General features: G+C 40.0%; 1 protein-coding gene across 7 annotated transcripts in view; it reads left to right on the forward strand.

Moving 5' to 3' along the window:
- MLLT10 (MLLT10 histone lysine methyltransferase DOT1L cofactor) overlaps positions 1-22,382 on the forward strand; it is a 310,090-nt gene that overhangs the window by 274,298 nt on the left and 13,410 nt on the right. For 4 of the 7 annotated variants that reach the window (XM_075922496.1, XM_075922495.1, XM_075922498.1 and 1 more), the window contains 6 exons: positions 3,041-3,113; positions 15,370-15,574; positions 17,409-17,563; positions 19,515-19,703; positions 20,330-20,418; positions 20,547-20,899. In XM_075922496.1, coding sequence (XP_075778611.1) covers positions 3,041-3,113; positions 15,370-15,574; positions 17,409-17,563; positions 19,515-19,703; positions 20,330-20,418; positions 20,547-20,899 — 1,064 coding nt within the window. Of the gene's footprint in view, positions 1-1,629; positions 1,748-3,040; positions 3,114-15,369; positions 15,575-17,408; positions 17,564-19,514; positions 19,704-20,329; positions 20,419-20,546; positions 20,900-22,382 lie in introns of all 7 variants that reach the window. The other 3 variants (XM_075922497.1, XM_075922500.1, XM_006119517.4) reach the window with 1 other exon arrangement.

Consider the following 22,382-nt stretch of genomic DNA (forward strand, 5'->3'; position numbering starts at 1 on the left):
TAAAATGACAATTGAAACAGTACATTGTCTTACACAATTTCTTGTTCCCACATTTTATGTTTGTTTGTTTGTTCTAAAATTGTTCTAAAATTGTCCTCAGTAGAAAAACTTGAATAGAAGTACTGGCCACAATTTCTCACTTAGTATATAGTAAAGACAACATCATTGAAAACAGTTGTGTGAATTTGTAAAAGTCCATTCATCAAGTTTAATAAGTTGGCTAAAAGCCAAACCTTAATGGCAGTGTATGATTCTTTCCAGAGACATAGTTTATACTGTGTAATATTTTTCTTGTAATAACCAGTATGTGTCTCTTGTCTCTTGTGTGCTGTTATATATGTCAAAATGTCCTGCAACTTGACTTCCCTGCTGTTCACCTTCTTTTTTACATCTTAAAATAAGCATTCATTTCTCATAAAAAGCTCATTTGCATATTCTTATTCAGGATCATACTAAGATTATTGTTTATGTAATCTCACAGGTTATGAATCTGTTTTTCTGTAAACACAAAAGCATAGCCATAAAACTTTTTTTTATTTTGAAAATGCGTATTTTATCATGTTAATATATATAAACTTGTCTCAGCATCAACAGCATTGTTTTTGCATGTGATAGTACACTTCCAAAATTCAGTATTAAGGAAGATCTGTTCTTCGAAAGAGAGAAAGTATAAACAGCCAAGGGAGGAAGGTATTTTTATTGCATTGGATTATGCAAGTTTTTGGCCAGCCTCCTTAGCTTCATCTGTTTAAGGGTTCATTTTCGCTTGTTTGGCACAAGTCCCAGCAAAGACTTTCAGAATTGTGGTTAGCAACATGAATGAATACAAACTTTTGACGAGCTCTTCAGTAAGTAGAGCTGGCCAGCTGCCAAAAATACAGTTCCTTATATGGGGTCAGGGCAAAACTGTGATTCGTTGAGCCCTGTATTGTATAGAAAACATACTTGTAATGGCTGTTTGCTTTCTTTAAAATAAAAACAAAACAAAACAAAAAAACACCAGGCTTCCAAGCCTATCAAAATAGGAAGTAACAAAATAGTGTGCAGGTTTTACTAATGACAGAGTAGAGCAAAGGAAATATGGCTCTGTGTAGTTAAACTATAGAGCTGGAAGTTAGACCTTTTGACCTCCACAGCCTGCTTGTGATGTAAGGAACCCAAGCATTTGTGAGACATCTGTTGTCTACCTGCCCTTATTTTGTAAATGGTTTAATAAGATTAAATAATTAGTAGGATAACCACATGGTCACCATGCTACTAAGTCCTGGCATTGACTGCATACTTAGGAATTGTAAGCAAGTCTGCACATCCTACTTGTATGCTAGTCATTTAAAAGTTGAAATTCAAAATTTTCTAACAGTTCATATAGTACATTTGTTCTTGCTTAATGTATGTGCCGGAGTAAATAGCAATTTACACTCTAATACATTTAGAAAGTATTGCAATTATATTTCTTTATTCCCAAATCTTGATTGAAAATCATTAATTATTTTTTAAATGTACAGTAATGTCTCAGTATTTTGCATGCTAGTAATTAATTTTAATTCATGAGGAAGGTGTCCTTAAAATAAATTAAGGATTTTTCTCCCAGAATATTTAAAGATGGTAGTTTTAATTGTACTCTTACAGGCAAATACTCTACCTGGATCTTCCCTCAGTTTGCCTCCATCCCACATGTATGGCAATAGGCTGAATCCTAAATCAGCAATGGCAGCACTTATAGCTCAGTCTGAAAACAGTCAAGCAGGTAAGCTTGATAGAATTGTTCAAAGCATCTGCTTTCCTGATTTTAACTATTTAAAAAAATATGACCACTAAGTTTGTGAAATCTTGGCTGGGGATTTGGTTCCTAAATGACACATGATTCTTGCATGCTGGAAGTAAATTCTTTTTGTTAGTGCAAAATGGCTATGCATTTTTTACTGTCTGAAATGTAAATGTTTAAGCAGAGCCATCAGCAGGCAGGAATGCAACAATGTCTCTTGTGACTTTTGTGATTGATGTGTTCAGTTCTCTTAGTTCTTTGCAAAGAAAGTAACACAGTACTGGGTTTTGTCTTGAATAGTTTAAACCTTTATTTGCATAATTCATGAAATTGCATTACACTCAACTTTGTGTGGAAGAAGGATCCTGTTATAGAACTTCTACAATGTTTAATAATCCTGTGAATATTTACCAATTGAAATTTTGCAACATTGCAGAAGAGACCAGTTTTAATGAGCTACTGGATTTGCTTTGTTTCATTCCATCCTTAAGGATTTGTTGACATGTCATAGTAGTCATGCCTGTTTGGGGGAAGGGAATGAGTTTAACAGTTTACCAAGAATGGATCAGTCATGTCTTTGCCTTCTAAGAGGTCAGAGGTCATTTGACTCAGAAAAGGAGGAGGGAATCCTTGAAGGGGGCAGATAGGGTTATTTTACTGAGAGGCCATAGGGAAAATAACCTTTTTGAGTCCTTCCAAGCAAAACATTTCTTTATATTTAATGAGGGGTTTTGTTTGTTTGAATACATTTTAGAAAACGTTTTTCCTATGCTTTTGCTTATAAACAGTAACAATTTATAAAGTAAGCACTTCAGTAAAATGTTCAGTAAATCTTTAAACCAATATATAATTGTTAGTTGCTGGTAGGTTTTATGCATTTTATATTTTATGGGTTGTCTTTGGATGAAAAGTGTTTAAAAAAATACAAAGCATGAGGATTTGCTGTGATAAGCATACAGATTAGCTGTCCACAGCTGTGATTCATTACTTTCACCGTAGAAATTAAAAGTGGCTGAGGGGAGGGTACTGCAAATGCAAACCACGCTTCTGTGCTGTAAAACAGAAAGGAATGAAAGAACTGAACATAATCCATGGCCTGGTACACCCACAGAAATGTGTAAGGACAACGCCTTACATGCTACAGTTCAGCAGTCTTCAACTAACTACACATTAATAGGTAGTGGATAAGGATTAATATATTTTAAAAATACAGCAACTTTAAAACTCCTATCTAATAAGAGTAACCTAATCAGTTCTGAAATATTTAAATTGCAGATCAAGATCTTGGAGATAATACTCTGGGCCTTGTTGGCAGGGGAGGTTCACCCAGAGGAAGTCTCTCACCAAGGTAAGCATTATTGACATTGGAGAGTACAGGCAAAGAAAACATTTTAAGATTTGGAAATTATTTTTTATGAATATGCATATATTTAAGTTTCTAAAGAATTATGCAGATAATGTATATGTCTAGAAAATAAGAAAAATGGTACCAAATTTATTCTGATATGAACTGAAACACACATGATTAGATTGGCAAGATACATGATCTCTTTACCTAAGATTACAAGATGACCGTAATGGCATTAAAACTTTTTGGGAATATTGAATGTAAGTAAAAAATGGGCTAATAGAAACAATTTATTTTATGCTGAGGGTAAAACATAGGCAACATTACTAAATCCAAATATTGTATTTTCTTGCTCTAGAGAAAGCACACATGACTTCCATTATTTAAATTTGACAATAGAATCTTCTTTCTATAATTTTTTTTCACTATAACATACTTATAATTGTTGCCATTGATTTTTAGAATATACTTATAAGGGAAAATTCATATAGTCTGGGCATTGGGTAAATGCTTTAAGTGAAATAGGAATGCTATTTGGAAATAATGGTGGTTATTTATTAAGAATGCTTATTTTGCATATGTGGCCTAATTGAACACTATGGTATTTTAAGGATACTGTTGTGCCCCTTGTTTGGCCAATGGCTAAGTTTTGCCTGTGTAAGGACTGTTAGATAGGTGTGTTAGCTCTGAGCATGCCTGAACCTCAGGTATTTCAGAGCCCAAGTCTGCTTAAGCCTGATATAGCATCTTTGATACTGGTAAGTCCACCAGTTTCAGCCTATTCACAGGTGAGGACCCATCCAGGTGAATTCATATATAGGTTCCAAAGGGAAATCTGCTCAGCAAGTCTGATCTGATCAGGAACTCTTCCAGTGCCAATAACGTCAACAGACTCCCTTTGCTCTTGCTCCTGCTTAGCCGTGGCAGTTTTCACACCAACCTGCCTCTTCTCCAGCTTGCATCTGCTCTTGCCTCAGCTTGCCATCTGCCAGGTCTGACAATAGGCCTCCAAAGAATTTCAGTTACCATATTATAGTATTGTAACATTGTATTTTATTATTACAGTTTGAGATTGTTATTGAAGTCTGTAATTAAAAAAACAAAATTGCTATAAATTAATGTTTGTTATATATCGGTGGATCCAACTATGGGGAAACTAGAGCTGTTAAAGGAAAATGTCACTAGAATTTTTTAACATGGGAAAAACAATCTCCTTTTCTCTAACCTTGTAAATGGCTGAATTGTGTTGGCTGGAAATTTAGCAAAGAAATTCAGCTTGAGACAGACATCCAACATGGAAAAAAATTCAGTACACATAATAAAAGTTTGGCAAAGTTATAAGCACTCGAAAACTGAGTCTTATAGGAAATGTCAGGCAATGTTAATGATAGGCAGTGACACTAGCTCATCTATGATATCAAAAAGGACCATACTGTGACCTATGGTGCCGACGATAGCCCACACTGAAAAGGCTGCCAAAAGGAGAGTAGATTCTCCCAAAATAGGAGGTTAAAGCTGAAGTTAGATTCACCAATCAAACATAAATTCTACTCATCTCCCACACTGATTATCAAGAAGCTGAAAAAAGGATATCACATAGCCAGCCTTTATTTCATTCTAGTTCCCTGACTATCAGCCAATGCATAGGTCAAGTAAAGTGAGACGTTAATGTAAAATTCTGCTTAGTATACAAAATATTCATATGTTCTTAATACTAGTTTGAGTCTTTTCTAAAATATCACATTGCCAATTAATTCTTTAGAATCTACAACTATATATATGAACATGAGAATTGTTAAATGGTCAAAACGATGATTTGCATACATAAAACTTCAGGGGCGATACATCAGGTTCTTATCAACACTGAGAAGTTTGCTGGCTTGTGGAATCCCTCTGGAAAACACCCAAAGCTTAGATGGGTCCATCTTGTTCAGTGCTTCAGTTTGTAGAGAATTTTCTTCAGGGCTATGAAGCAGAATTGAATGCAAGATGGAGAAGATGCAGCTGCCTTTTTATATTCTTTACCCTGTGGCTTGTAATTCCATTGTCCCAAATGCAAACTTACCACACATGAGAGTACCCTGTCCACCAGCATGTTTCTGCATGTCCTGTTTGACACATAGGTGAAGTCCCTAGCTTCTTTCGATGGACAGAGCCCTGTAAATTAGCGGGTATCTGCTTCATATCCATGCTGTCCGCATCTGCGGATATGAATGCGGATATCTGTGGCTCATTTTTGCAGATAAAGATGTAGATACAAATTTTCTATCTAGAACCCTGCAACTTTGCAGATATCTGTATTATATCCACAGGTATCCACATCTGTGGATTATTTTTGCAAATGTGGATGTGAATATTTGTTTTATATCTATGTAAACCTCTATCAATGGGTTGATTGTATGGTTGATTTCCTTCGATAGGCATCAGCACTATCCAGCCTAATTGTTTGGTTATCTGTCTGGAGATACTATCCAGATACACAGCATAGGTTTTACAAATATACCACACATGTATAATTCACAAGACTAAGATTGTACATACATACAAACATGATTATCATATTTAGCCAATCATAACTTTTCCACTGATACCTTACATGGCACATCTTGTAAGATACTTTGTCTAATATTGGTATCAGTGATACTGTAAAATATCATCAATATTACATACCTTGCAAGTTTGCTTTCCTAGCATAACCTCTGCCCACTAATTCATTTCTGCAGGGCTACTTGTAATGTTCAAATTTGAACAACATCACATATTTGTCAGTGTATAATACCTGTTTTTAAATATGTATGTACATCCCTGTGTAAATGTAAATCAATATGTTAATATAATAGCAAGGCTGAGAATTTAAACAGTTATTCCTTGACTGCAATAAACAGGAGACACGTGTATATAAAGAGGCATGGTATAAATACCTGAAATGAGGCAAGGGAAGAATGTTAAGGTTGAAAATGAAGTGCTCAGATATCAGGAAATGAGAGTGAGTTGTCTACCCAGCTTTAGCTCTACCCTCTTGTACATATGAATTACAATATAGTCTTTTATTACAGGATCAAATACTATTTTTATCAATGCCCATGACTTGTTCCCTTGTAGTAAATAAAACAAAGGAGTACTGGAAACGTATAGATTGCTTCATAGCTAAGGCAGTGCACTGAAATACAGATTATTTAGATTCTATTCTTGACTTTCTACAGACTTCATGTATGACCTTAGACAAGTTGTTAAATCTCTTTGCTACAGCTGTAAAATACAAAGAACATACTTTCTGACCTCACAGGGGTGTTGCAAATACCTTAGAAAACCTATACAGAAAGAAGTTTCTTATAGTGCAGATTTCAGTGTAGTATAGTAAATCAGTTAATGATTCTGCAAGAGTCTTCTTCCTTGTCCATCACTTCAGCCAGATGAAGACAAGTAGTTTGTGGTGACATTTAAGTCCATTCTTGGCCTATCTTTGCCTGCATATCACTTATATGCTGTTGAACCATCTACTCTGCCTCTGCTTCACTAGTAATCCCAACCTTTATCAATTTGTCAAATTTTTCAGAAGCTCCTTTGCAGTTTCTCTCACGTCATCCTTTCCGTGTAGTAGAAGTAACCTCTAAAAATCTGCAGTTATTGTATTTTCCTTCTCTAAATCAAAATCACCTATGCTGTAATGCCTGCAAAGCATTTGACAGTTGTTAGGCATCTGCTGTACTGTGACCACTGCTTATTATATGAATCATAATTAAGACTGCAGTTTAATCATGGGTATTTTTAGTAAACAGGCCATGGGCAATAAACAAAAATTCACAGCCTATGACCTGTCTATGACTAGCACTATAAATATCCTAACCAAATCTTAGTTGTGGGAGGGCTCCTCTATAGGGCAGAGCCAGTGGCATTAGGTGCTGGACTCTACCAACTAGTAGTTGGTATGGCCACCCTTGGGGCTGGTTTGGTGCAGCTGACCTGGGACTGCTCCAGAAGTGGCCAGTATAGCTGGCTGCAGAACCTTTGCAGAAGTCACAAAGGTCACAAAAAGTCACAGAATCCATAACTTCTGAGAACTCCATGACAGACATGGAGCCTTAATCATAATGTAATCACTGTTTCCTTGTTGTCTCCCTGTCTGTTTATATCTACCTGTTGTTTTGGTCTACTTTCTTTTCAAATGACAAACTTGTTATATATTTATACAAGATCTGTAATTGTGGGATTCTGCTTCTTGTTTGGAAGTTGCAGTCACACCACAAGTAAGTAATATGGAAAGATCTGATCCAGAGCCCACTGGAGGCAATGGAAAGATGCTTATAACTTCAATTGGCTTTAGATCTTGCTCGGAATGAGGCACAGGGCCTTACAGGAAACCATGGGGATAAGAAGAAATATTGAGCAGCTGATCTGTTCACTGAGTACTGTCCACTTTGTAGATTGCAAGTGAAACCTTGAAAAGCAATTATGGAGTACATAGACCTTGTAATGGCTTTCTTCAAAGTGGTGAAATTCACTGTGAATGGGATGGGCCCAATGGAAAGACTAGGACATGATTATATATATAAAGAAAGTATATGTATGCATATGCACAAAGGTGGCAGTTAATGGTTGGATAAGCAATTTTAACTGTGTTATTTTTGACTTTTGAGTGCAACTCTAATGTGTTTTTTTGGCAGGGAGGGGTTATGAAATAATACTATTTCAACTATTTTCACATGATCATTCTAGTGTAGGGGTGTGCACACCTTTAGCACAGTTGCCAGAATATATTCCCGTCAGTGGTATCCATCAAGTCAGCACCAGCATCTTCTGGGGCTGGGTGATTATTGCATCAGTTTAAAGAACCCCGCCAATCCCACTCCCCTTCAACTCCATCTTACCTCCCCATGACAGTTGCTAGAACCCCACTTGTTCAGGCAGTCCTTCTATTTTTTTCTCTAGTTCTTAATGTAAATTGTTATTGCAGTGGGATACGAATTAGTTTAATAATTTTAGTAGGTTTTAGTATTTAGTTTTAGATGTTTCTGTGCTTAGCTAGTGAGGTCTTCTACTTCCCCGAGGGCCAGAGCATGCTTTTGTGGCTGGGTTTCAAGCCATGGACCTTGGGTGATAAGTCTGTGCTTTTAAATGACCAACACTTAAGCCATTCTAAATGCTTTGGGGAATCTCATAAGAAAGACTGCTGCCAAGTCTGCAAGGACTTCAGACCTCAAACCAAAATGGACTAAGCAGCAAAACTAATGGTCCTCCTTATGGAGATTGCTTCAAGATCTGCCTTGGAACCACACTTGGAATTGGCTCCAAGCACTTCACTTGTGGTGCATCTCATTCCTCACATAGATCAGGATTTGTGGCACTGATTATCTTCCCCAGTGAATAAGAAGAAGCACCATTAAGCATCAAGGGAAGAGCCAGTCCCCCGGTGCTGAAGGCAAAAGACGACCAGGATAGAATGAGACTTATGTTGAACCGCTCTTCTCCCCTGGTACCAAGAAGTGCTTGCAATTCCAATGCCCACGCAAACTCTACTGACACACAGGGTCACCTTCCTCAGGGCTGACATTGTACTGGCCAGTTTGTGGGACAGTCAACACCTGAGGCATTTTCCATGTTCAGGAACTGTCTCACCTTCCCAGTATGGGCAACCTATAGTGTCAAGACTTGATGCTGCTGTTGCTCCCAAGCAGCAGGCAATTGTCACCAGGATTTCACCTGGTGCCACAGCTGCTGTTTGCGGAACAGTCCCATTCACAGTCTCGAGATCTTCACCAGGAGATATTGCATTACTCTGCTCTCTACAATTCATCTTCCTTGCATGTGGGTTCTTATTTTCCTCATTGCAGCAGCCAACTTTGGTGCTTGCCAGGCCATTCCTTTTCCATCACAACCCAAAGTACAGTAGTTCCTCTGAATCATGGGATCCAGCAGCTATGCAGCAGCCAATTTGGAACCTTGGGAAGGGGGTTCCTCCAACACTAAGCATCCCCTTGAGGCATTCATTCTCCACTGTCTTAGAGACAAGGCCACATCAAGATAATCCGGATCTGGACTCCAGTGTCAAGCACAGCACCAAATCTCAATAGGAAGCCCCGCATGCCCCTGTGGACATTGACAGAGGCTTCTTGACTCATTATAGCCTACTCATCCTCCTCTCTAGAAGAGGCAGTAATGGCATTTGGGACTCCCTGACACAAAATGACCACAAGGAACACCAGGTCAAGGCCCTGTCGCAAACTCTTGCCTCACTTCCTTCTATAGTGGACTTTCTACCAACCAAGGGGTAGGAATTCCTTTTTTTCCTCATCAGCTCAGAGATCCCTGTATGTAGTGGCCACCAACAAAAGGGATTATTATCAAGGAATGTGGGTCCTATATCGAAGGTGAAGGATCTAAAGAAATGTAGCCAAAAACATATTCCACATTGGGCTTACAGGTCCACATTGAAAGAGAGCAAGCTTTGCTGGGTGTCTATGAATTTAAAATGTGTGATGTTAAAATGTCTAAACATGCTATCCTAGGATTCTAGACTGGAGTTCTCATCCTTAGTCAAACCAGAGAAGATAGTGGCACATGCCTCCCTTCAGGTGGCCCTGCACGCCACTGATTCCATGGTCAGATCAATGGCCTTGCAGTAACTATGCATAGGGGCTCATGATTGCAACCCTTGGGTCTCCCACATGAATCGCAACAAACTATATAAGACCTTCTCTTTGAAGAGTTCTCTCTCTTTTCTGAGCAAAAAGATGGTAGGCTGCATGGTTTCAAGGACTCAAAGACAACCTTGAAATCCTTGAGGCTGTAAATACCAGTATGGTTGAGGAAACACTACAGGTCTTGGCAGACAGACCATGGCTTTTCACTGCTATCCAGGCAGGATCAGCAGAGGATTCAGGTGCAGACCCTCTCTCCCATCCTCCATGGCTAGAGTTGCAGTCCAATCTCAGACACTTGGGATCGTCATTTTGACAAGACACACAGGCTCAGCATCACAATCCTTTCTACATAGGGATTTAGTTACCTCCTTGTTCTTCTTCAAATGATGTCTTCAAGTGTGTTCCACTGTTGGTGTTGGGTCATCCCAGCGCCGCATATCAGAGTTTTCATGAGCAGTAGTCAGCTGGACTGCACATGCGGGGTTTGCGCCTTGAACTGTTCACACCTTTTTGATCACATGCGCGGTCCAGGTCCCACCAGTTGCTTCTTCGCTGCCTACAATCGCAGATGGAGCGAGCCCTCCTCAGACAATCCAGTCAGGAAAGAAAATTTACCTTTAGTACTTAATTGTAGTTTAGTCACGTTCTGATAGTTTAGTTCTAAAGATAGTAGTACTTTTAGTAATTTAAATTTGTTTTCTCTTCATTAGCTGTTAGATTACAAACCCTTTTCTCAAGACACACAGGGAGACCTACCATTATACTGGGCTCCCCTGGGTTCAAGAAGTGCACCACATGCCATGATGCATTGCATCTGATGGCCATGCTGAATGCATAAGAATGTTCACTGCGCCACACTTACGGTCAGAGCATGCTGAGACAGAGAAATGAGGCTGAAGATGTTGCTCTTTGACAAGGCCTTATAACCCATGGAATTATCCCAGTCAGCCTGTAGATCATGCTCACCTAGGAATGAAAAATGGAGAGCCACTTTTCCAGACTCGACTCCCACTCAAATAAGAGCCTCACTAGCTCGCTCCCTTACACTGACCTTGACTGGCCGAGTGAGTGTGGATGATAAGCCAGTACCGCAGGAGCATGGCAAAAAAAGGGCCCCGAAACCAAAATCTAGGCACAAATCAACGTTGGTGCCTTCAACGGTCATATCAGCTTGCCAAACGGCACCGCTGGCTACTGCACCGACCATTACGACACTGCCAACCCCGGCACCGGCCGTCATGGCACCGCCATTAGCGGCACTGTCAACTCCGGCACCCACCAACACAGTGCCGTCATCTCTGGCACCGCCGCCATCGGTGCCAATGTCTGCACCAGCGAAAAAGTCTCACAATCAAACGGAGCCGGTTTCAGCACTGTGCCTGCTGCTCAGTCCACCGGTGCCTAAAAAGGCAAGACAAAAATCTGACTCAGCAAGACAAATAAGTCCGGAACCTCTAACTTTCTCTCCAGTACCATCCTCAGCACCACCTTTACCACATTCACCCTGGTAAAGAGGGAGCAACACGAAGCATGGCCAAAGCAGACACTACAGACCTAGTTATCATTGGTCACCGGCTCCATACAGGAGATATATGCCTTTTGTTCACCTCCACCATCCTTGAGATGGTCACCCAATTCTCCACGTTCTGCAAATCTTCCAGTACACTATCATTCTCCTCATAGGAGTGTCTTTTCATCTAGATAGTCTTCCCCTACTTGATCAGAATATCAACATCACAGCCCAGTATACTACCATTACTATCCTCATCATGGTTTGACACTATATCTTTATCAACAGCATGAATATTGCCCACCCTGTTGCCATGGGCGTTCAGTCATGCACCCACAATTTCTTCCTGACCACCTCAAAGGCAGGAGATGGTAGTCACACCTCCTACTTTTCCCTCTATGGCTCAACACTCCGAACTTGAGAAGAGTCAGTTATCTGAGGCAGAAGAGCAGCCCCCACTTATTTCACCAACAGATCAGTCTTCATCATCTCCCAATGAGACAGTTATATCTGGTGATCACAGACGACCTGAAGCAGTTTCAGGTTCTCTTTAAGACAGTTGCTGTGGGTCAGGACGTACAATTATTTGAAGTACAGGAAAAACAACATTGACTTCTCAAAAATATTTAGCCCTCGCAGTGTGCAAAGATTGCAATTCCAGTAGACGAGGCCATTACACAGGCCACTGATGAGATCTGGCAGACCTCAGCATCAGTGCCTCCAACCAATAAACATGCAGTCAGAAAGTACTTCGTCCCTCTAAAGTGAGCTGACTTTTTGGTTTTCCACTCACTGGTGGTGGATGCTGCCCAACAAAGATCTAAGCTTCTGTAATATAAGAGCACCACTGTGGATAAGGAGAGCAAGCGCATGGATCAATTCAGCAGAAAACTTTACTCCTCATCAACCTGGCTTCTCTACATAGCTAGCTATGCAGCACTACTGTCAAATCACAATTTCAACAATTATACCAAACTCACCATGCTAATGGAATACCTGACAGACTCAAAGAGGCCAATATTGAAATTCATTGTGCAAGAGGGGTACACCTCGTCAAGGACCGCCCTTCAAATAGTACTACTGGTAGCTGACTTAGTAGCTCAAGCTACGGCAACATGGGTAGTCATGAGGAGAAGCTTCGTGGCTAAAATCCGCTGGGGTCTCTCGTGAGTTACAAACAAAAATGGAGGATCTCCCTTTTGATAAGCAAAAGTTGTTTGCTGAAAAGACTGATGAGGTCTTACATTCCAGTAAAGACTTAAAAATGACCTTGTGATCCCTGGGAATGTATACCCCACCCTACCGCTGTAAACGGTATGTACCATATTGGAAACACCATGAGTTCTCATACTCAGGGTATCAACAGATTGAATCAGTACCTTCAAAAATAATTCAAAATGGTGACCCTAGCATCGATAATTCCAGCGTTAGAGAAGGGAGATTGGTTTGCAGCCCTCGACCTGTAGGATGCCTATTATCATATTACTATACACCCCGCACGCAGACGGTTCCTGCATTTTGTGGTGGGATCAGATCACTATCAGTATCGGGTGCTGCCTTTTGGCCTATCTTCTGCACCCAGAGTATTCTCAAAACACTTTGTAGGCAGGCCGTGATTATTTTTCCTTACCTGGACGATTGCTTAATAAAAGGTCCATCTGAGGCAGGCACACCAAATGATACTAATAACTAGGCAGACATTCAAGCTTCTTGATCTTATTCTCGACATCCCAAAATCAACGCTACAGCCTACAAAGACCCTGGAATTTATAGGGGCTCAACTGGACTCTACCTCTGCAAGAGAATACCTACTGTTATAAAGGTTTCAAGCGATCCAAGACCTTGTCGTTGCTCTCACGACTAGTCCTACAGTCCCAATATTTACCTGCCTTCAGCTCTTGGGCCACATGGCTGCTACCACATATGTGGTCAACCTCACACGCCTGCACTTTTGATGCCTCCAGCATTGGATTGCCTCTATTTATACTCACCACAGATAGCAAGTGCACAGATGAGTCTCTCCTCCTTTCCATGTTGTAAGGTCTGTCAAATGGTGGACCTATCCACACAACCTTTTGGCAGGCGTCCATTTGATCGAGATCAGCCCTTTGCCCACATAACCACAGATGCTTTCCTCATTGGATGGGATGCTCACACAGGCAGCATGTCAATACAAGGACACTGGATGACCCGAGAGGTGACCTTACATATAAATTTATTGGAACTCAGGGCTGTCTTCAATGCATGCAAGCATTTCGTTACACATACTCGAGACAACATACCAGAATACTGACCGACAACATACCAGCAATGTATTATATAAATCTCCAAGGGGGGGAGGCTTGATCCCATTCTCTGTGTACTGAAACAGTCCAATTATGGAAGTGGTGCATATGGAACAGAGTCACTTTGATAGCTTCATACTTACCTGGCATCAAGAACATAACAGCAGACACTCTCAGCAGGTATTTTGCCCCAGATCATGAGTGGGAGCTTCATCCCTGGGTTCTTCAACCCATCTTCCACTGATGGGGGACACCCGAAAATAGACCTGTTCGCTTCCTACAAGAACACATATGTTGACCTTATTGCTCCAGAGCTGGTATCGGACCAGGATCTCTAGGGGATGCCTTTCTCCTCAACTGGAAAGGCCCACTTTTGTACGCATTCCCTCCCACTCCTCTCATTCCCTGAGTGCTGGAAAAGATCAACAGAGATGAAGCAACAGTTATTCTCTTAGCTCCGTTTGGGGCACAACAGATATGGATCCTTTATCTCCTCAACCACCCTATTACCTTCCCATTCACCGTGACCTCCTAACTCAGAACAGTAGAACCTTACTCCACCCATAGTCACATGTTCTATACCTGAGAGCTTGGCTTATTGTTGGTTCTATAAAGGGGAATTTCATAGTTCTAACCAAGTGAAAAATGTCCTCTTGCACAGCAGGGAGCAATCTACCCATTCCACTTACCTCCAAAAATGGTGTAGATTCCTTTCATGATGTTCTAACAAAGCTTTGGACCCAGGTACAGTACCTCTACACAAAATTGCGAACTATATCTCGTTCTTGAACGACGCTATGTTGGCCCTTCCCTCCTTAAAAGTACATTTGGTAGCCATTACTGCTTTTCATCAAACTGTTGATAGTTGTTCAATTTTCACACACCCTATAACTAAAAGATTCATTAAAAGCCTATCTAACCTATAACCACCATGTAGACTACCACTGACAGTACAGAATCTGGAGATGGTGTTGGACACTTACCCATGCTCCCTTTGAACCTTTAGCTACCTGTCCACTTTTCATAATGACGCTGAAGGTAATTTTTCTATTTTCAGTCACTTCTGCCTGCAGAGTAGGAGAACTGGCAGCTTTAATGGCAGTACCACCCTACACCATTTTTAATAAGGACAGTGTTATATTGCACCCACATTCTTCTTTATCCCCAAAGTTTGTTCGGAATTCCACATAGATGAACCAATTGTCCGTCCTTCCTTTTTCCCTATGCCACACTTGACTTCTCGGGATGCTATGCTTCATTCTGTGGATGTCCACAGAGCACTCACGTTCTATATAGACAGAACTTGAACTTTCCGTAAATCTGAGCTCTGAGCATTTGCTAATCTCAATAGCGGAATGCACCAAAAGTGACCCACTCTCATTGCACTGCATTTCCAAGCTTATAATTTCCTGCATTACAAAGAACTTATACCATTAATAATAAATCACTTCCTGAGACACCTACAGCACATTCTATCAGAGCTGTAGTGACCTCCACAGCTTTCCTTTAGGGAGTCCCCCTCAGAGACATTTGTTTAGCGACTATATGGCCCACCAGTGACAAGCTAAGGACACTACCATGGCCTCTGCAGTGCTATTGACTACCATCAAGTCATGACTCCGAGGCCCACCTTCCACTTGCTCTTGAGTACTGCTTCACAGTCACCAACAGTGGAGCACCCACAGGGACATCACTCGAAGAAGAAGAGGAAGTTACTCACCTTGGTGCAGTAATGACGGTTCTTTGAGATGTGTCCCCCCCGTGGGTGCTCCACTACTTGCCCTCCTCCCCACTTCGGAGTCTCACGTTGTGTCTTTCAGCTATCCAGATGGACTCGAACTGGCAGGAGCTGGACTGTGGCATGATCAAAAGGGCACAAATGGCTCGAGGTGGAAGCCACACATGTGCGGTCCGGCTGACTACTGCTCATGAAAAGTCCAATCTGCCGTGCCGAGACCACCTGACACCAACAGTGGAGCACCCACGGGGGGACACATCTCGAAGAACTGTTGTTAGTGCACCAAGGTGAGTAATTTCTTCTTCTCCAACTTCCTGGATGTCTGGACTTTTTCAGATTTCTAGGTTCTCAGCACAATAGAACTGGATTGCAACATGTAATCCCAGCTTCCAATCTCATGTCTTTCTTGAGGGACCCTTTTCATGAGTAACTGTTGGAAAAAGGAAATCCACTCCCTTCTTCAGGTGGAAGCCATTGGAAAAAGTTCTGTTTCACCTAACAAATTAGTAATTTCGTCCCTCCTTGGGACATGAGCCTTTTCCTGTCAAAGCTTACCGAATCCCCATTTGAGCTGCTAGCAACGTGTTCAGTGTTGAATGTTTCCTGGAAGGTGGCCTTCCTAGTGGTCATCACTTCAACCAGAATATGCTGAGATCTGGGCCCTCATGTTAATGTCCCTATATACAGTCGTTTTTAATGATAAAGTCCAATTACAGCAGGGATAATTTTTTTGGGGGAAGCCACTCCAAGAATTTAGTAAGTGGTAAAAGGCTGCACTTTTCTGTGATATTAATGGAGGTGGTGCTGGGTCTGCCACTGAAGTTGTGTGCAGGAGGAAGCTTGAGGTAAAGGATTGGGCTGTAGGAGGTAGTGTGAGGTCTGGGAGGGAGTTTGGGTTAAGGTGGGGGCTGTGACTTGGGGTAGGGGATAGGGGTGCAGGAGTGCATGCAGGGTCCAGGAGGAGTATGGGGAGAGAATTCTGACTGGAGGAGGGTGATGGGGGGGGGGGGGTGTCCAGGATCAGGCAGGGGGGTAATGGGGATGCGGAAGACAGGGAGCCTGCTCAAGGAGCCTGTTGGGCCACCAGATGGAGCCAAAGGTTTGATGGGATGGATCCAGCCCTCTGGACCATATTTTGCCCACCCAAGTTACAGCCACATGCACCATTCCTCTTAAATGTGGTTTCACAATTCCACTGCAGTCAAGAATCTTCCTGCCATGATTCTACCCTAAGCCACATGTGAATAAAGAGGAACAGTGCCTTTACTCTATGGATGTCAGGCAGGCCCTGGCTTTCTACATACAAATAATCAGATCACTCTGCAGATCTACTCAGCTATTTATAGCGATAGTAGAAAAAATGAAGGGTCTCCCCATCTCTGCACAGAAAATCTTATTTTGGATTACGTCTTGCATTCCAGCATGTTATGAACTCCAGTTAATCTGATGGCTCACTCCACAAGGTCTTAAGCCTTCTCCACTGCTTTTCTAGAACAAGTTTCAATTCACAACATCTGCAGGGTAGAAACCTGATTGTCAGTCCACCCATTCACAATGCATTATGCCATTACCCAGCAGACTGGAGACAATGCCATATTTGGGCGAACAGTCAATCTGCCCTTGAACTCTGAACCCTGATTTGGAATGGAAATGTGCAGACACTCAAGTAGAAAAAAGGGATACTAATCTTTCCATAACTGTTGTACTTCAGGATGTGTTGAACATGTCCATTCCAAAACCCACCTACTGGGCTCACTTATCAGAGTTGGTTGGTAAGAAGAAATGAATGATAATAGGGTCTATGGGGCCATTTATACTGGCAGCATGAGCACGTGACACCAGAGGACTTTGGAGCTGACCTGAACGATATCACTAGAAGAAACATTTCTGGAATCTGTGCTCAGGGCATGCACACACCTATATTGGAATGGACATATGCAACATATATCAAAAAACTGGATGATGAGAGCTCAGAGTTCCTAATGACTTTGACAAGTTTAGTATGGTAAACTCTGGACTATATACATGCTAGAGGCTAGCACAAGGTAAGAAACTTTATGGGCCCTTTGCTAAATACCTTCCCTCCTTCTTTTAAATGTGTAATTACAATGTTTTCAACAGATCTCCTGTAAGCAGCTTACAGATTCGCTATGACCAGTCAGTGAACAGCAGTGTGGAAAATTTGCCCCCGGTAGCTGCCAGCATTGAACAGCTTTTGGAGAGGCAATGGAGTGAAGGACAGCAATTTTTGCTAGAACAGGGCACCCCTAATGACAGTAAGTATTCACATTTTTTTTTTTTTTTTTTTTTTTAGAGGGGCAGTGTTCTAGACAATTATCGCCCAGTGAATGTGATACAAGACTTTACACAACCTGATTGCCATTTTATGCTGCATAATTTATAACTTCTGTTTGATAGTGATTAGCATGGCTCTACAAACAATGTAATCTACTCGCCTGTGGCGAGTAGATTACACCCCGGAAGAGCTGGCGCAGAGCGATCTGCACATGCGCAGAATGATCTGCAGATGCGCAGAACCATGCGGCTGGCGAGCAGGGTTCACCGCTGCTCAGCGAGCCCTGGTGATTAGTATGAAGGCATATTTCCTGATTTGTGCTTTATTTTATGTGATGCTGATATTCTGAAATATTTTCTTTAGAGCTTTATTTCTGGTATTTTTAGTCTAAACTACCTGCTTCGCTTGTTGTGAGAAACACTGTTGTTTTTCACAAGTGTTGTGCAGCTGTCCTCAGGGTTTTTGTATTTGTTTGTTCTTTGTTTCATACAATTTTTGTATAAGTTATTTATTTTTCAAGAGTTTTGTTTACCAAAATGAAATAAGTGAATACAAATAAAACTTAACTGAGGAAAAAATATTGCTTTTGATTTATTCATAATTGATGAAAACTCAGTATCAATAAAATTGGTAGAATAGTTTTAGAAAAGGAATAAAAATAATTATTTTGTCACTTTTTTGTATATTTATGTTATTGAACATGCTATTCTGGTTGTTGGTAGAGAATAAAGTGCCATCTAGTTGGTACTTTTATGAATGGTACCCTGACAAAAATGCTAATTGTGAGGAAATTCATGCAGGGATAATCCTTTAAACATGATAGCTGGAGGACAGGTTTAGCTAAGTCTTATTGCATCTCATTTGGGCGCTCTGAGGGTTCCTTTGTATGTTCTTGAAGAGGAGGGATAAAAGCTAAATCCTTGGGAAATGACCAGATGTGCCTATACCAGTAGACTTGTGTCTGTTGTAGGCCCAGAGGTCATGTTAAACAAATACATTTTGGTATTTAAAAAGTGGCTGGCTATCCCTGTGGCATAACAGTCACTCTGTAGCTCTAGTTGGGACATCCATGTTCTGGAACAAAATCAGAATTTGAGGAAATGTGCACAGTAAAAGCTGTGTCTTTTCAGATGATGATGTGCTTTATCTGTAAAGAAAGGGTGGTAACTGCAGTGCTCATGTAGTGCTCCCTGCTGGGTGATCTATAGATCAACACTGAAAGCAGCTGGAAGATTTGGCATCCAGCAAGGTGTATGGTGATTCAAAACAAAAACAACCAATGCTCTTCCTCTCCCCAAATCTGAATAAAGGATATTCATTGATCAAATAAATTTGCAGTTTATGTGATAAAGAACTCAACAGAGAAGCTTCTTTTGCTCCTTTTCTTTTGGGGTTTTAAAATACAATATTAGTTGACTACATAAAATAATGCATATATCTTAGAGTTTGTTGTATTTTAAGCTTCATAACCCAATCCTGTTTTTATTTTCTTTTTTATGGCTATATTAATTGAAGAAGTTCATTGTACTGAAACCTGCTCAAAATCAGCATAGACCATAATGATTCGACTGTCACTGCATAGAAATAAGGGTCCATCCACATGGATCCATAGTTGCAGGATTTGGATCTTAAGTTATATATTAGTTTATATATTGTAAATAGCATACATCTGATTTCAAAAGGAAAGATTTTAAGATTTATTTTCTTTATTTTAGTACATTGTTCAGTAGTTTTTGGGACGGATTTTCAGTTTAAATTCTATCCTAATTGGCACTGTTAATTTTCAGTGCATAACTAGAGATGCTAAGGATTTATACTGAATTTAAAACTCTAGCACATGACATATTGTGCAATCCTGAGACATTCTTTATAAGAAAAAACTTTAAATGCGACTTTAAAAGAGTCAGATTTATTAGTCAATTGTTTTCTAGTTCTGGGAATGTTGAAGTCATTACACCAACTTCAAGTTGAAAATCGACGATTAGAAGAGCAGATTAAGAACCTCACTGCTAAAAAGGAGCGCCTCCAGCTATTAAATGCACAGCTTTCAGTTCCCTTTCCAACAATAACTTCAAACCCTAGCCCATCTCATCAAGTACATGCATTTCCAGCACAAGCTGGTAAGTAGAAAAAAATGTTTCCCACATTTTGCAAAGTTCTCTTATCAAAGACGAATGAAGACTCTTTATGTGAAAGGCCTATTTTACCACTATTTACCATGAGTAGGAGATGCATGTGTGTATAAAGAGAATAGATCAGTATAATTTGTGTTTTTAAAAATGATCTTTCTGGTACATATCATTATTTTTGTTGGAAAAAAATTGATAAGTTTATATTGGATTTGGCAATTTTTTAGATATAAGCTTTCCCTGAACAATTTACTTGTCTTGTACAAAAACAATTAAAAGTAAAAGTCTTGGAAAGTTTTCACAAAAGAAACATTTCCCCTTTTTAAAATGTATTTAAAGAAGCATGAGATTTGCACAAATAATTGGTATTTATGTCCAAGACTTTACTTTTTTTTTACCATTCCGTCTTGAATCCATTTATCACCTTTCACTAATCAGTTAAGCTAATATTTGACTTTAGGGTTGTGATGATAAGAAATGAAATTTATGTTTAAGCTTTGTGTATTCTATAATTAACATCAGTATTCTGCTGAAATAAATTATTCTGAATATTTTAATATTTTAAACACATTAAATGCGAAAATTAAACTACTTTATTTTTTGAATTATCACTTTAGCATCTAGCACTGATTCCTTGAACAGCAGTAAAAGCCCTCATCTGGGGAACAGTTTTTTACCCGACAATACTGTCCCTGTGTTAAACCAGGTAATTTTGTTTTTATTATTGTTTTCTTACCTTGTTATAAATTAACGTCATCTCAAAATCCCTGCTCTCTTCTGTTAGGTTTGAAATTCTGTATAGCTGAGACTGTTTTTCTTTGTTTTTTACATTAGGAAATAACCTCCAGTGGACAAAGTACCTGCAGTTCATCAGTTCTTTCCACTCCACCACCTTCTGGGCAAAGTCCTGCTCAGGCAGGTTCAGGAGTTCAGCATGTCAATGGTGTGACAGTGGGAGCACTATCTAGTGGTATGCAGACTGTAACATCCACCATTCCTGCAGTGGCTGGTGTGGGCGGAATAATTGGAGCTTTGCCAGCTAACCATCTGGCAATCAATGGAATTGTCGGGGCTTTAAATGGGGTGATTCAGACCCCTGCTACAATATCCCAGAATCCTTCTCCTCTCACTCATGCAGCTGTGCCACCTAGTGTAACGCATCCTTTGCCAACAACACTAAATAACAGGTAACATTCTTATTGTAATATATTTTTTACTGTCACCATACACTATGTGCAACACTATCTTAATTTGGTTAAACAGCATAGAGTTAATTTTATTTAGCATTTCTTCTAGCATATGAATGCCTGTCTAGATTTTTGTGTTCTGTGTAAGATCAGGATTAAGAGGACAGGAATGTAATTGCATCATGGAGAATGAAGTTTAGAAATCAACAGTATTCTGTATAAAAATATACAGTACCCATCCTACAATTTTGGGGGCTTCACTGATCATGTTAGTTCATCTATTTCTGCCATTTATGTTTGCTTCTAAATATGCTCTATTTGATCCCTTTAATGTGTCACAATGAGCCCAAATAGTTCACTCAAAAGAAAAGTAATCTTAACTAGAGTAAACTTTTTCCAGTGGCAGTGAAGTAGCATTGAAAATGACTTGAAGAATGGTGTTGCATTGTATCCTACAGGCAGTATATTATATAATAAAAAATTACACAAAAAGAGTATTTATGTTAGAAAATCAAGCACTCCAAAGTTAGAAAATGGTATATTTAAAAGTTCCAGTGAATCTTAGTTTTTCCCCCTTGCATAAGTTGGGCAGCATTATTGTTACATGAACTATCATAAATTTGGCATTTCCTAATTTGAATGTTTAATTTGCAAGCTAAATAATGTTCTTTTAATGTAGTCTTTTTGTAAATAATTTCCTGGTTTTTTTTGGTTTGTTTGTTTAAAGAACAACTGTAAAAACAAATTAAGTTATGAGCATCTATAACAACTCCCCTCCCTCTCAACAAAATGTATCATAAACAGTGTTTGAATCCTAACCCTTCAGGATTGTAGTATAGACTGCTATCACTGCATCTATCTAACTGTGTTATCTGGCAACAGGGGATGACTGTTATCCCAGAGGGAGGATCAGTCTATTTGTATTGGAAGGTAGTTGAGATGAGAGGCCAGCCTAGTCCTGCTCTCTTGCTTCCTGCACCACTTGGGAATTATAGAAGCTCCAGTTCCATGTGGGCTGCCCCCAGAGAGTGGAAGTAGAGGAAATGGGCTGCTACGTGTGACTGAGGTTGTGTCTAAACTACCTCCCTTTCTTGAAAAAGGGATGTAAATTAGACACTTCAAAATTGCAAATGAAGCCGGGATTTAAATTTCCTGTGCTTCATTTGCATAATGGCAGCCGCGTTTTTTTTTATAAGGGGCTTTTCGAAAGAAAAATGGCTGTTTAGATGGGGATTGTTCAAAAATAAAACCCTTTTTTGAAAGATCCTGTACTCCTGAAAAAATGAGGAGTACAGGATCTTTCAAAAAAGGGTTTTATTTTTGAACAATCCCCATCTAAACTGCCGTTTTTCTATTTAAAAGCCCCGTTTTGAAAAAAAAAAAAGGCAATTGCCATTATGCAAATGAAATGTGGGAAATTTAAATCCTGGCTTCATTTGTAATTTCGAAGTGTCTAATTTACATCCCTTTTTCGAGAAAAGGG

This window comes from Pelodiscus sinensis, chromosome 2 (assembly GCF_049634645.1).
Source record: "Pelodiscus sinensis isolate JC-2024 chromosome 2, ASM4963464v1, whole genome shotgun sequence".
In the NCBI taxonomy this organism is placed as follows: domain Eukaryota; kingdom Metazoa; phylum Chordata; order Testudines; family Trionychidae; genus Pelodiscus; species Pelodiscus sinensis.